The following is a 16,442-nucleotide window of genomic DNA, read 5'->3' on the forward strand; positions in this document are numbered from 1 at the left end:
CAGGCGGCTAAGATCAGGTGGGACAGGATACCTCCTACTTCGCGCACCGCCGGGCTGCCACAGTAGCTGCTGTTCTGTCACCCACGCAGCTTTCTATGCCACCTCCAGGTTCCCCAGCGCCCTCGAGGGGCGGTGGATCCCTCCCGGAAGACTCAGAGAAGCTTTGCGTGCCGACACCACCCAACCCCTCCGGAGAGTGGCTCGGCGGCCCGGAGAGCTAGTCCAGACGGCCCAGAACTGACAAAGCGACAAGCTCGACAGGGGATTGCTTCTGTCTACGGCTCGGCTGAAGCTGTGACTGCGTTCCTTGTGCACACGCTCCACGTTCTCCCAGCCAATCCCTCCTTACTCGCGCGTCCAGGAGCGTTCCCGAGTCCTCCTCAAGCAGAGTCGGTTCCTTCCCGCTCCTAGCACTCCGCAACTAAGGTCTCCTCACTCTCCACACGTTCCACGCCTGGGGGGGGGGGGGGAGTAGCTCCGCCCCTATCCCGGAGTCCGCCCCCGCAACCTCCAGAGCGTGTTTCCCTCTTTCCCTTCAGTATCCTGCCATCTGCCCGCCTTGGGTTTTTTCTCCAGAGGGCGACCCTAGTCAATTCTGGCTTCGCTCGGAGGCCTCCAACCTTTCTGCGTATCCGGCACTCCCACCCCTAGCTCGACTTTACTGACCCGGACTCGGGGTCGCGCTCCCTGACTCCGCCCCCTCCGACGGACTCGCGCACACCCGGCCCGGCGTTTTCCCGGCGCTGGCCGGCGAGAGCTTTGTCGCCCCCCCACTCCTTCCCCTCTCGCCTTGCGCTTCCCGGGTGTCTTCGCTCTCGTGCTCTCCGAATCGAGCGCGTTCCCGGCCTGCGCGCTCCAGGCTTTGGCTTCTCCCGTCTTCTGTCAGTGCGGTGACTGCGCTGGGAAACATGGCGACCGAGGGAATGATTCTCACTAACCACGACCATCAAATCCGTGTCGGAGTCCTCACAGGTAACCAGAGAAGGAGGTCCCGAACTGCTGCGGTCGCTGTTCTGGACCTGTCTCAGGCTTCTCGCTTGTGCGTCCGGCTCTGCGGCGCCCGGGAGAAGGGAAGGCTGAGGAGGGGGCGCGCGCGGGGGTGGGGGGTTGGTGGTGTTACAACCGCTGAGGGCTGCCAGAGGTTGGGGTGTTCCGTGGGTTCCCCGGGAGCTGGGTCCCGTCGTATAGGATGTCAGGCCCCAGTGGTTTCGCAACCGAAGTCCCTGGTCCCCGGGGACCGATGGCCCGGCGTGGCGGGCGCTGCGGGGCTCCGTGCTGCGGGTGCGGGCGGCGGGATCCCAGCTCCGCAGTCTGAAGCACGCCGCTCTGGGCTTGTCGGGGAGCATCCTCAGCGACTGTTCTTCCCAGACAGGGGGAATCCTCCCTCCACCCCTCCCCCACCTCTCCCTCTCCCCACCTGGTAGCTCTGGGCTGCTCTGTTCTAGCTTGCTCTGGGCATCGACCGGACAACTCCACGGGTATTCATTAGGCTAAACTCTCCTCCACCTTGAGGCTGTACCTTGCGGATCGGGCATCCCCTCAGACACACATGGGACACCCCTTGCCTCCCGGTGAAGGTGGGGGGGGGTAGGCTTGTGCCCGGACTCGAAAAGTGTCTGCATTCCGTCTTCCCGAGCAAAGGGCCCTCTGTCCGCTTCTCGGTTTCCTAGAGCTGACGGTTGCGGCCCAGGATCTGGCCCATTTCACTTGAGAGGAAAGGATTTCCCTACTAGGGATCCTCTGTCCCCCTCCCTTCTGGAACACCCCCGTATCCCCGCCCCCACCCCGGGTGGATAGTCCGGAGGTTTGTGTGGAGCGCACTTTTCCCTGGTTGCGTTTCCCTCCCTCGCGCAAGCCGTGTGTGCCCTGCATGTTTGATTTCGTTGCGTTGTGTTTGGGTAATATCTCTCAGTTCAGCGTTAGGCTGTTGCTGTAGGGCATGACTTCCAAGATGAATAGCAAACCGATTTGTTGGGGTTTCTGCTGTGGTTCTGTAGTTGGCAAGGTTTGTGTGTAATTGAATGGTAAGGCGGGAGTTAAAGAACTATATTTGGATCTGAAGGTTTAGTTTGGAGCGGAGGAAATCCAAGACTCAGCGATGTGATTTCGGAAAAAGAGAAACCATGTAGTCAGGAATCCTAGTATCTTCCTTCACGTCTAAAAAAAATTTTTTTTTGCCCTGTCAAATTCTGCGATGTTCAGACTGTTCTCGAGAAGGAACTATATTGAATCAGACTTGCTTTTTTTTCTGTGGCATGGGCAGGCACCGGGAATCGAACCCGGGTCTCAAGCATGGCAAGCGAGAATTCTGCCATTGATCCAGGATTGCAGCGCCCCAGACTTTCTTTTATAGAAAAATCTCCGAGATTGCTGGTCGATTCTGATAATTGTAAAAGCATGACTAGAATTTAATGTGCAAGTTGAAGGTTGATGTAGAGGTACAATTTTATATCCCATAATCAAATTATGGGATATAATATGGGATATAATTAAAACTTAATTTAGCTGCTGAGTTTTATGAAAAGGACATATCCACAGCTCCCTTTTTTCTCTCGTTAAGTAAACGAATTGCCTTTCCCTGATATTCTTTCCAGATGTTATCTGTAATGGATTGAATTTTCTTCATTAAAAGCCCCTGAGAGAAACTAGCTTAAACCACTTGCAAAGAAGGGAGCCCCCGAATCAGAAGATAGGCTGAATAGCTTTGGTGTTGAAACTGTTTCCTTGCTTTGGAGATTTAGTTGTTTCTCTGAATCCTTAGAGTTGACACTTTTACTTTTTAAATAATTTGATTATGGGATATAAAATTGTACCTCTACATCCACCTTCAACTTGCACATTAAATTCTAGCCATGCTTTTAAGATTATTAGAGTAGTAAGAGTGAAATTTAATAGAAACCAACATTTGACAGACATCCGTGGAAATGAAAGGTCATAGATACTTAAAAATTGAGGCAGAGATTAAAATTTTTTTTCCCTTTATTTAAGCTTTCCCCAGGAGTTTAATTTAATGACTCATGTTACCATGTAGACCAGTGTTGTACAGAGTGCTGTGTAAGATGCAGCCCCTGTTTGGTATCTCTGCTGTCCAATAGGGGTAATATTGGTATGCAAACAACTGAAGAAACAATGTGGCTAATTATTGTACTAAACTTGTCTAAATAAGTTACCTATGCATTCGACAAATGCAAAAGGAATTCCGTATTTTGATGGGTAGGAGCAAATATGATGGCCTAAAGGGAGGATTTATCCGATGTACTAAATGCAAGAAGAAACTGGCATTTTAAGGGGAGTTAAAGTCACTGAAAACCTTATAAGTATGTGAGTATGAAAGGCCTTGAAAAGCTAAGTGGATAGGAAGTGGCATAGACAAAATGTCAAGGAGAGAAGATAACTTTGGCAGTGGAATTCAAGACAATCTTCAGAAGCTATCTTGTGAGAATGAGGTAAAGTAATGTAGGGGGAAAAGTTTAGGGCCAGGAATAAGGGTATAGCTGAAGGACTGAAAAGGAAGTTGCAGGTTTGGAAGAAGTGGTGACAAGAGGGCAATAGCATTTGATGATGAAGTCAGAAGTAACTCTAAGATTTTTTTCTTGAAAAGTTATTGATAGAAATTTTGTCTACTGTGTTGGAGCATGGGGACATGGAGAATCAGAGGAAAGAGCACCAGCCTTTCCTGTGAATAGTTGATTTTTACTTAGAAAAGCTTAATTTCTATGAGCTTGACATTACATGTGATTTGGGGGGAAAACTACAAAAATGAAATTTTATTGTATGATATTGTGTGTTCTAGAACTTCAAGTGTTGCAATTTAGCTATGTAAAATTATTCTTTACTGAACATAAATACTGATTTCATACTTCAGAAATCTGAGTTAAAATACCACCCTTAAGATTGATTTCTTGAGTTAAAATTGGTGGTTCTCTTATGGAGGGCTTGTTTTATAACATATCTTCTGTGTTCTTTGGGTAGTTTATCTAAATCTATTTTAGAAGGGTAGTGGAAAGTATGGTCATATATTTTAGAATATGCTAGATAGTATTTTGGTGAAATTTTATTGTTATTTCTAAAGTCTTTAATTGACTTCTTTGTGACATTTTCAATTATCTATTGGAAGATAACATTTGTGTTTTGAAGCTTTTCATCCTCTAGATATTTTTGTAATCATACCAGCTATGAATTTAGCAAATATGGTGTTCAGTTTATTGAAACTTCTTATAAAATGAATTAACCACATTAGGATTTTGAAAGATTAATGGTAGACAAATCTTTAGCATAGAAATTTCTGTTTTGCTTGACCATCTTGAATCATTTAGGACCTGGAATTCAGACTATGACAATCAGTGTAACATGGATATTTTAGTTTTACTAATTATTTTATCAGGAAATGAAATAGATTGTGTATGGAGACATGTTATGTTGTGGATTACTTTTCCATCTCTAAGAACATTATCTTTATTAGTAACTATTTTATGTTGATTTGCCAGAAATGAAGGTTATATGGTCTTTGATGACCTCAGGTATAGGTTTTTTTTTTTTTTTTTATTGTTCACTGGTTTATTTTTCCAAATGAGCAATAGGCTATTTACAAATAAGCAGATCTCCAATGATGTATATTAAAATGATAATCCTATCATTGTTTGAAATCTAAATGAAAAAAAAATTCATTAAGGCACATTTGATCTGTGAGTTCAAAACAAACTTTCTCATGTAGTAACAGATTCATTTTTACCTTTGTTCCCCCACCCCAAACACCTCAGCACCAAAATTGTCAAAGAACACTTAATATTTAGTAAAACAGTAAGGAATATAAAAATTAAGGAGGGAGTGTTTTTAAAAAGAAATCTTTGGAGATCAGTGTACTGCAAGGAAAACACACTAAACAGTGTGTGCACATTCCTGAAAGACATAAATACTAATAGCTAACAGGTACTCCAGAAATAGCAGAGCTCAGAACAATGGATATTAAATAAATTAAAGGTACTTCAGATACAAAGAAAAAAACAAAACAGTAATTAAAGAATGAAATAACCATCTCAATCAACGTAACACAGACAAAAAAGTTGAAGTGAACAAAACCAGGTACAAGTTTTTCCCCAATGTTTTTTCATCAGGGTGTTTCTGTTTTTTCTTTAAGCTTTGCATACGTTAGATTTATTGCAATAATTATTCTTTGCCATTCTAAATATTAATATTTTGCCCTTTAAAAGAGAAGGGCCGGGAAGAGGGATAATGACAAATCCTTTTTGAAATTTACTACCGGGTCCATTTAGGCCAAGCCAGTGACAGCTGGTCTGTACAACTAGAAGAGCTGCCAGCTTTCTGCCTTCCTCACTCCCCTCAGGTATAGTTTTTAATGTACCTGTTTCTAACGTTTTCCACTTCTGTTGCTGTTTATAACAGAGACTGAACATAATGTGATCTAGAGTGATATGAGGTATATAAACAATAACTGCTGGTTTGAAAGTAGAGACAAGATTTAGGGCACCCATTGTTTTTTTTTTTTTAGTTTCAGTAAGTTATACTTATAAGTCAGTCTTAGCAATTACATATGAGGTTCACGATATTTCAAATGTGTTTCACCTAGTTCTATTTTCAGAGAAGCCTTTTGTCAAAGCAGCATTCTACTTGTACCATTATGAAAGCTCCACAGAAATATCATCAGGAAAATAATGAGTGTATGTATTTGTATAATACAGAGTTAGATAGATTGTGTTCCGTTGGCTGTGTAAGATTATATTAACTAACCACTGCTAAGGTTCAGTACTAAGGTATTAAACGTGATAATATATAGCCTAAATTTTCACTAGCAGTACCATGGTGAGTAAGAGATGCCAATTTTTAGGAAATACATTATTTAAAATCATATTTTTGCTCTAGTAATATACCTTTTTTATTGCACTAATTTGAAGTTTTGAAATCTAGAGATATTGGAAAAAATAAGAGACTGTGTTTTATAGATTAGGTAAAAGGCTAATTGTAAACTAGAACACCAAAATATTACAGTTACTTGTAGGGAGTATTTCAGTCATTCATAAATAAAGTCATTCAAAATATTAAAAAATCAAGTTCAGCCAAGGAGATGATAATCCTATACTCTGGAATTCTTTGATCATTTGTTTTATGCCATTCCTCAAACTTACCTTTGTACATTATAAGTCAGTATTTTCTGAAAAGCCCATTTTTTGATAAAAATATATTTTAAAAAGTTTGTTTTGAGAATAGATGCTATAAGTTGGCAAATTACTATTGCAAACAAAACCTGAGTCCTACTGAATGGAATTGTGTGTTCTGACAAACAAACATACCTGTTTTTTTTTAATATGTATTTTTAATACTGATCTAATGTGATTATTGTTAAGAAGCAGCCTATTGTTAAACTAAATTATTCTTTCATCAATTTTGGTTGAAAGCAGAGAATTAGTTATATAATCAAAGTAGGGAAATTAATTTCTTATGAATATAGTTAATACTATCATTGCTGGCCAAAGGCTTTGTAAATTATTAACTGTTCATACATATGGTACTACATATTAAACAGTTTTAACTATATTAAAAACACATAATAACTATTTGACTTCAAACTGAGGTATGTGGTAGAGAATCAACAACATGCTAACGGTGAGGAGGTGATGAATGAGTTGTTTTTACTCTTACTGGTGATAGGTTCCTGGTTAAGTTGAACTGGATGCTTTTTTTTAAACATTGAGTAAAATAGATAAAAATCTGTACTTTGCTCCTGTAAACAGAATGGAAAAACAACAGTATATTTGGAATTTGGGATGTTAAAGAAAGATCCTGATAAAGAAAAAACAATGAAACCACAAAGGATTTCTTCTTTCATATCTGGGCAAAGAAGATAAATACCAAGGAAGAAGAAAAGATTATTTAACATGATTAAAAGTAGTTGGGACTGTAACTAGTATGAATAGTATGAAGTCTGAGTTACATTAAAAAAACTTTTGTGTGTGTTTTTTTTTAAAATTATGTTTTAAATGGAGAAATACATCATCTGTTTATACAAAAGTTCTTGAAAAATACAAGGAGTACAGATACTATAAAACAAAGCAAACTCCAATCATGAGATGCTGTGTACATTATGCAAAAGCAGCAGTCTGATCTTTAGGTTAGGAAAACTAAAATTAAAAAGTCACCACACAGAAAAAGGTCCAGGTTTCCAGCTTGGCAAAACTTGGGTGCAGTTACATGAAATGTTTAATAAATGAAGTTTTTCCCCAATGTGTAAACAGAATGACAAGATTAAATCTGTGCCTGGCAATTTCTGTCTAACTCTGAAGCCACATAAAACACACAGACACCTTGTACGGTTCACCTGTTAATATGACCATCTTTTTCTCAGGTGCTGGGAGGGAGGACAAGGTGACTGTGTGGAGCAAAGATGTGGGAAGTAGAAATATTGTATACTACACATCATAAAGCTCAATTAATGCATAGCCTGAGGGAAAAGGTGACAATCCAACTTTGAAAAATTAATTTAGAAGGATGGGTAAGAGTTTAACTAACTGCAGTTTAACATGAAAAAATGCTCGTGATAAAATGGAATACAGTGAAAGTGTTCTAGTTTGCAAGCTGTGGGAATGTGATATACCAGAAATGGAATGGCTTTTAAAAAGCAGAATTTATTAAGTTACAAGTTTACAGTTGTAAGGCCATGAAAACGTCCAGATTAAAGCAAAGTTTAGAAAATGTCCAATCTGAGGCATCTCAGGTATCCATCTAGGGAAGGATACCTTGGTTCAAGAAGGCCCATGACATTCAGGGTTTCTCTCTGAGCTGAAAAGGCACATGGTCAACATGGTATCATCTCCTAGTTTTCCAGGCATCTTGTTACATGAAGCTCCCCTGGGGACCTTTTCCTCCTTCATCTCCAAAGGTCTCTGGCTGCCTGGGCTCTCCTGGCTTTGGTGGCTCTAAAGCTTTTTCCATAATGGTTGCCTCTTAAAGGGCTCCAGTAAGCAACCCCACGTTGAATGGGTGGAGACACATCTTCATGGAACTCATCTGACCAAAAGTTACCACCCACAGTTGGCTGGGTCACATCTCCATGAGAACAATCAAAATTCTCCTAGCCAGCAGTATTGAATGAGGATTAAAAGACCTGATTTTTCTGGGGTATACCACATATTCAAATGAGCACAGGAGGATCACAGAACATGCTCATCAGAAAAATCTATTAGGTTTACTTTGTCCAGATTAAGAAAGAGTAAGTTTATCAATGTCTGGCATCCCCCCTGCTTCTTAGAGATGGATGTTCTGCTGCTTAATTATGAGGAATTAGAAAACTTTTTTGAAAGACTTAGAAAAAGCAAATATCTTACAAAATATTGCCTGTAGACATTCTGTTTGCACTGTTTAATGTGTTGATAAACTAGTTTGTGGTTAATCAGTTAATTTTTTGCTAAGTAAGGAGAACTGCTTGAAAATTCCCGTTAAAATAAACGGCCCTATCAGCTTTTACAATAGCTTTGCTATTAATTATAAATTTTGAAAGGGTGGGATTAAATTTACTGAGCTTTTTAAAAATTTCCTGATGGGACAATTAAAGGAGCATAGATATGAGGTGCGATAAAAAAGCACAGTTTGGGCCCTGCTTCTCAAATTGAGAAACATGACATTGCGTCATAGCTTAGAGTCCAAGCCATGGGAACAAACATCATAATTCTTGTCGTCTCAATTTACTTTAGGGTATTTGAAAGAATTTGTATATTGAGATAATCACAAGTAAATAAGGCATAAAGTGTGGAATATGCATGAGCTTTTTAGATAAAATCAGAAACCTAAAAGAATTTCAAGTTGCCCCACTGTATAACTCCAGATCTGTCGTTCTTTTCTGTTATTGGTACTTTGGCAAAAAAATTTAAGGAGTCCTGGATCATTGAAAGACTATTCAGAGTTCTGATCCTACACTGGCGAGTAAAACTTTGTGACTTTGAGCATATTACTCTACTCTGTTTTCCTACCACTTTAAGATAACTTCAAGTGCTCATGGCAATATATATATATATGTTCTTTAGCATGTGGACCAGATGTAAAGAGAAATATATGGAATATCAGATTTAGGTGTTTTTTTTTTTTTTTATTTAAATTCTGTCAGTATAAACTGAATGGAATTTTTGGGGCCATAAGTCTTTTTTATTGCCAGTAGTTTCAGTTTTACACACTTAACTTCCACTCAGTTTAAGCCTCACTTCCTCAACAAGATATTTCCTAGGAATTATTCTCTGTAATGGTGCCTTTCATAAACTTTACATTTACACATGGGGGGGGGGGGCTGCATGGTATAGTTTTTTTTTTTTTAAAGATATTAGGGTTGAACAGACTTGGATTTTCGACTCTAATTTGCCCATTGCTTTGGGAAGTCATTTAATCTCTCTGAATTTGTTTCCTTCTTCAGAATTGAAGATGGCAATATGTACTTCAGTATTGTGAAAATTATATGAGATAATATATGTGAAAATGCCTAGCATATGTCTAACTGGGGAGTAGATACTCAATAATCTTTAGTTCCTTTCCTCTCCATATATTTCTTTGGTGACATTTGCTAGCAGATTCGTGCATGCAAATCTTATTAAAACTAGATTTTTTAAAACTTTTTTATTGTATAGTATAACATATATACGAAGCAAAGAAATAAAACAATAGTTTTCAAAGTGTCCTTCAACAAATAGTTACAGGACAGATCCCAGAGTTTTCATGAGCTACCATATCATCATCTCAGATTTTTCCTTCTAGCTGCTCCAGAATATAGGAGGCTGGAAGACTTAAATATTTTTTATCATCACAATAGACTTTTTTTCTTTCTTTTTTGGTAAGAAATAACATATATACAAAAAAGCAATAAATTTCAAAGCACAGCACCACAATTAGTTGTAGAACATATTTCAGAGTTTGACATGGGTTACAATTCCACAATCTTAGGTTTTTGCTTCTAGCTGCTCTAAAATACTGGGAGATTGAAAGAGATATCAATTTAATGATTCAGCATTCATATTCATTTGTAAAATCCTATCTTCTTTGTATAAGTCCACCATCACCATTGATCTTTCCATCCCTCTCATTAGAGATGTTTGGGCTATGGCCATTCTAACTTTTTCATGTTGGAAGGGTCTGTCACTAATATGGGGTAGGGGGTAGGAAGATAGAACTATCTGATGTTCTGGAGAGTCTGGGCCCTCTAGGTTTCAGGATTTATCTGGTCGAGGGACCCTTCTGGAGGTTGTAGGTTTCTGGAAAGTTAGTCTAGTGCGTGGAACCCTTGTGGAATCTTACATATTGCCCTAGGTGTTCTTTACGATTGGCTGGAATGGTCCTGGTTGGGGGTTGGTAGGTTAAGAGTAACCTCCAGAGTGGCCTCTCGACTCTATTTAATAATCTCTCTGCAACTGATAACTTTATTAGCTATACTTCTTTTCTCCCTTTTGGTCAGGATGGAATTGTTAATCTCATGGTACCAGGCCAGATTCATCCCTGGGAGTCATCTCCCACATCTCCAGGGAAACTTTCACCCCTAGATTTCCCAGTAGGGGAAAGGGCAATGATTTCACATACAGAGTTGGGCTTAGAGAGAGTGAGGCTACATCTGAGCCACATACGAGGTCCTCCAGAAGTAACTCTTAGGCATATCTATAGGTAGCCTCCGCTTCTCCACTACTTATATAAGCTTCACAAGAGTAAGCCTCAGGATCAAGGGCCTGGCCTGTTGATTTAGGTGTCCCTAAAGTTTGACACAGTATCAGGGGATTCCCTGATGGTAAGGTTTAATAGTTCCATAGTCTCTCTCCCCTCCTTCAAGGGACTTTGCCAATATTTTTTGATTATCTGCTTAATATACTCTTGTAAGGCCTGGCCCAGTAGCCTCTGGCTGGAAGGCCCCCACCCAAACTAAAACCCGTGAACATCCGGGCATACAGCTGTTCAAGCTCAGCCAGTCAGGACCTGCCCTGACAAACAAAGGACCCCCACTGCACATGGCCTGTAGTTATGCCCCTGGCCCTAAAGCCGAGAAACTCCTAACCTACCACAGGAGGCCCTGTAGGCATCGTCAGCACCCCTACTAGCTAGCCTATATCTAGCCCCACTGCCCCTATGGGGGTGCGACTTCCCCGGCCCGCACCTTGAGCACCCAGACCTGGGAACCTCACCCTGGGACAATAAACTTTTTAAACTTGGATCAGTTTCTCTGATTTCTCAGTCGGCTACCATCTAAAACCTGACAACTCTAGGATGAATACAGGCATTACCTTAATCTATGTAGGATTAAAGGACCTCTTTCTTATTCTGGGGTCTGTGTTTCACTTGTTCAAATGAGCTATACGGTTGGGTTGAATTGCATTATGTGCTACAGAAAATTTCAGTTCCAGACCAGACAAACCTTTCTTCCTTTGGTCTTAAAGAGTACATGTGGTTCTAAAATATAGACACTGTCTTCCTTACCCCAGTGTTCTGAGTTACTTTAACACCAACCTGATTGGCTTCGTTCTTATCTCTAAATATCAGAAATAATAGTTATCACTCTGGACTTAATGTGTCTGCTATAAAAATTTATAATCTAGGCCTCTGTTTTCTTGTAAGCATTTTCTAAAGGAGACTATACCATTGTTGTTCTTTTGTTTCTGGCTTATTTTGCCTCACCAAATGTCCCATATGTTCATTCACATCATTGCCTGCCTCACAACTTCATTCCTTTTTGTAGTACAACCTTCATTCATAAGTATAAACCATCATTCGCCAATCTATTTCAAACTAGATTTTAAAGTTCTTTAAGAAGGTGACTGTATTCTTGAGTTCTTTTGTGTCCTTTTGTCATAGAACCTATTATGAAGTAATTACATAGAAGATGTTTAATTAAAAAAAATTGTGTGATGTGAAATCTATATAGTTTAAGAAGGAGGTCCCCAGAAACATATAGGTGAACTAGAATTTGTCTGTTATTGCTAAAATGACCGTTGGTGGTAGATGGAATGCAGTTGATTATTTTAAAAAAGGCTATATATTTAATCCTGGTAAAAGGATTATATTAATAATACTGTGTAATTGAGATTTATCAAATTTAATATATTGGTTCTTAGTTGATTGACAGAATCTGCATGAAGATAGTTTTGGGTAATGGAACTTAATGTCATCTTAAAACATGAACATTTTCAAGTATAAGTAAAAAATTCTGAAAATGCTGTTGTTTTGAAGATTACTTCTAATTGTCAAAATAGCACTGATAGGGGTCAAAAATTCTATTTCATCTACCACTTTAAAGATAACCATATTTTACTTCAATTTCCTCAGCCTTAAGTGGGGTTAATTATGCTTATCTTATAAGGTTAATGTGAGGAACAAATGAAATAACTTATTTAGTATTCATCATGCCATGCCATGTGCTGAGGTAGGGCCTTAAACAATAATGAATAGTATTGGAGTTTATATTCTAGCGGTAACATAAAAACATTATTCAGTCAAGTTAGATATTTACAAAGTAATAGTTCCTTTTTTGCTGCATTTCAAGGAATAAAGAAAGTGCTCCTATATATTATTTTTGGTGTAGAAGACTGTGAAAGTTGCAAAAATTTCTGCAACTTCAGACGCCATCTGTAAATATTGCAGTAAGTCAATCCAAATGAATTCTGACTCTACCTAGAGTTAAGCAGACTACACAGGTTAAGGGCAACCCTCTACAAAATTGCCTTTCAGACACCAGCCCCAATTTTGGGTGCTCAGGCCTTCCGCACTTCTGACCAACGGCTGTACATAAAATTACAGTTTTATTATAGTGAAAGGAATACAAATAATAAACCAAAAGAAGAGATGCATAGTTACGATGTATCTTCTAAATCCCAGAAACGCCCTGAACTTCAGTATCCCAAGTTTCTGTGGTATTTTCTTTTGTAAGTATGATTGGTGAAATCAGTTGCCCACGTGGTTGCCCAGAGATCGGTATGGTTGGGCTGACAAGATGTAGCTCAAAGTCCCAACTCCCAAATCACAGGATTGGTTTTCTAGTTATAACTAGGCCCTACCCTAAGACTACTGGAGTAGAGGTGGGGTTAGCATACGATCCTACAACCCCTTAGTTAGGTATATACTTGGAGGAACTGAGAGCAGGGACATGAATGGGCATTTGCACACTGGTGTTTTTGGCAGCAGTGTTCAGTGATTTGCATTGGTTGAAGGTGGCCTAAGGATACATTGACTGAGGAATGGAAGGGGTAACTGTGTGTATACATACAATGGACTATTGAGTGGCTGTAAGAAAGAGTGAAATTGCCAGGCATGCAACTTGGTGAATGAACCTTGAGGATAGTATGCTGAGTTAAATGAGCCAGAAACTAAAAGACAAATATTATAATGCCTCGATAGTCTGCACTAACTATAATGTGAAAACTCTGAGAATTGATTTTGAGAGCATAGGTTATCAGGTTCCTAGACTGTAAGCTCTTAAAGCAGTCACATTCTAAATGCTGAGATGCTGAGTTCTTTGTGTAAACCTGGTCATGTTACCAGATAAAGACTGGATTCTTTTGCCCAATGTGCTCAGTAACCAATTCCTGAGACACTGGGGTTTCAAAGAAAGAGTTTATTACTATGCGCATATTGGGAGAGCAGATGGCCTAGTAGTCCAAAATCTGTCTCCCCAAGTTTAGGGGTTCAAGGTTTTTAAGGATTTTAGCAAGGAGAAATGAGATAATTTCATATAACAAGTTCAAAGCAGAAAAGGAGACAGTGATATTATCATTTCGGTAGGAGAACATAATTGGAAAGAAGGGGAGGCAGAGCTATCACTTCAATACCAAAGGTGAATTAATATTGAAGGGAGAAAAGTTATCTTTCAATAGCAAAGTTTAGCCAATACAATTTACAAATATAAGGGGCTGAAACTGGTTAATGACTGACTTAAAATTATTCATTAGTTTTAGGGCCTTTGCCCTACAAGAAAATGACCAGATAAGGAGAGTATCAGCTCTTACAGTCACAATGGCATAAGATTAGGGGTTTTACAATCATTTCAGACATCAGGGCAGCTGAATTATAATTCGGGGGTTTCAGGTATTTCCCTAAGCTCCAATATATCAGAAAACAAAAAGGAAAAAGGAATATTATTCACTAATCAAATAATCCCTCAAATCTAATTTCTTGGTTACAGTTGTTCCCTGGAACTTTGGGTATTTGTGTGACACTTGAAATTCAGAGCTAAAATTCTACAGCTATGAAAGTCATCATTTCCCCCATACAGCAACTGTTAACACATTGAAAAAGTGATGTGACTTCAATTAGAGATACAAATAAAGCTGATCTGGGTAGGGGTAAGGTAAGTTAGACTAAAGGGTAAAGGATTATATTGATTGTCTTTTAAAACTTCAACTTCTGTGTGAGACCAAAGGAAGAGATATTTACTTGGTGCAAAATTATACTTTAGGTAGCACATTATCTAATTTAACTTGTATGATCAACTTATTCAAACACTATAACTACATGGAACCTTGAATAGGGAGTGAGACCTTGTTGGTTTCTACAGGTTACTGTGATACCTGATACATCCCAAAATAATCTGGGCAGAAGATAAAGTATTTGCATAGTCCCCTTGATCTGGGGAAAAAGGTGGAAATATTAAACTTCCCCTCCTGGGGAAGACCTGATATTTTTGCAAGCATTGGGGACTGCCAGTTCCATGAGCCAGGTCCTCAATCTTGGGGCTTGCCTTTGTGAGACTTATTTCTGCAGAGAACCTAAGCCTACTTATAATCATGCCTAAGAGTCACCCCCAGAGAACCCCTTCATGGCTCAGATTTGTCCTCTCTCACTAAGTCAACTCTGCACGTGAACTCTTGCCCTCCCCACTGTGTGGATGTGACTCCCAGGGGTGTAAATCTCTGGCAGTGTGGGACGTGATTCCCAGGATGAACCTAGCCCTGGTGTCATGAGAGTGAGGAAGCTTTCTTGACCAAAAGGGAAGATAAGTGAAACAAAATGAAGTTTCTGTGAGAGATTTCAAATAGTTGAGAGATCATTCTGGAGATTTTTCTTATGCAGAATATAAGGTTCCCTTTTCAGTTTTTGATTTATTGGAGTACTAGAGGGAAATACCTGAAACTGTTGAACTGTAATCTGGTAGCCTTGGTTCTTGAAGATGATTGCATAACTGTATAGCTTTTAAGGTGTGGCAGTGTGATTGTGAAAACCTTGTGACCCAAATGCCCTTTATCCAGTGAATGTACAGATGAATACGGAAAAAAAGACCAATAAATAAGTAAATAATGGGGGATTTTGGGGAGTTTGGGTTGTTTTGAGTGTTCTTTTTTTACTTCTTTTTCTAAACTTTTAAAATTGTATGCTATAACATATATACAAAGCAAAGAAAGAAAAAAGCAATAGTTTTCAAAGCACTCTAACAAATAGTTACAGGACAGATCAAGAGTTTGTTATGGGCTACCATACCATTATCTCAGATTTTTCCTTCTAGCTACTCCAGAATATAGCAGGCTAGAAGGAATAAATATTTTTTTATCACCACAATTGACTTTTTTTGTGTGTGAAAAATAACATATATACAAAAAAGCAATAAATTTCAAAGCATAGCACAACAATTAGTTGTAGAACACATTTCAGAGTTTGTATGAGTTACAATTCCACAATTTTAGTTTTTTTATTTTTATTTTTAGCTGTCAAATGATATTTTGTTGAAATATTTTCCTTTGAAGTTCTTAGCTGTATGGGCATTCCACAGCACCACCGTTAATATCCTCTGTGATGTCATGAGGGTGGCAGCCATCTACATTGCATCCCACTGACTGGGCAGTCCCTAGAGTCTCTTTAATGGTTCCAGAGAGTTCTCTAGCTAAAGGTAAGTGCTGCATCTGTTGGGAAATGTTGACAATTTCATCAAAAGTGATATTTCCATTGTGCTTAACTGTAGAAAATAAAAATACCGGAAGCTTTGTCACAACCCAAAGAGCAAACCACATTATGCTCTTTGGAGACTAAAAGAAATATCAATTTAATGATTCAGCAGTCATATTCTTTTGTTAAGCCTGACCTTCTCTGTGTAACTCCACCATCACCTTTGATCTTTCTATCCCACTCTTTAGGGGTATTTGAACTATGGCTGTTCTATCTTTTTCATGTTGGAACGGGCTGTCAATAATATGGGGTAGGAAGATGAAACTAACTGATGTTCTGGAGAGTCTGGACCCTCTAGATTTCAGGACTTATCTTTTCCAGGAACCCATCTGGAAATTGTAGGTTTCTGGGAAGTTACCCTACTGCATGGAACCCTTGTAGAAGCTTGTATATTGCCCTAGGTGTTGTTTAGGATTGGCTGGAATGGTTTTGGTTGGGGTTTGGCAAGTTATAATAGGTAGCAATGTCTAACTGAAGCTTGTGTAAGAGTAACCTCCAGAGTAGCCTCTTGACTCTATTTAACTCTCTCTGCCACT

General features: G+C 39.3%; 1 protein-coding gene across 21 annotated transcripts in view; it reads left to right on the forward strand.

Annotated features, from left to right (window-relative positions):
* The first annotated feature begins 344 nt into the window (after positions 1-344).
* The window catches only part of GPHN (gephyrin), a 750,954-nt gene continuing 734,856 nt past the window's right edge, over positions 345-16,442 (forward strand). For 17 of the 21 annotated variants that reach the window (XM_077122754.1, XM_077122739.1, XM_077122741.1 and 14 more), the window contains exon 1: positions 345-972. Coding sequence is in view for 16 of the 21 variants with exons in the window: in XM_077122739.1 (XP_076978854.1) it covers positions 909-972 (64 nt within the window). In the remaining 5 variants the exon portion in view is untranslated. Of the gene's footprint in view, positions 973-9,320; positions 15,851-16,442 lie in introns of those variants that run through there. The other 4 variants (XM_077122755.1, XM_077122756.1, XM_077122753.1 and 1 more) reach the window with 2 other exon arrangements.

Source organism: Tamandua tetradactyla, chromosome 12 (genome assembly GCF_023851605.1).
Source record: "Tamandua tetradactyla isolate mTamTet1 chromosome 12, mTamTet1.pri, whole genome shotgun sequence".
NCBI classification, from domain to species: domain Eukaryota; kingdom Metazoa; phylum Chordata; class Mammalia; order Pilosa; family Myrmecophagidae; genus Tamandua; species Tamandua tetradactyla.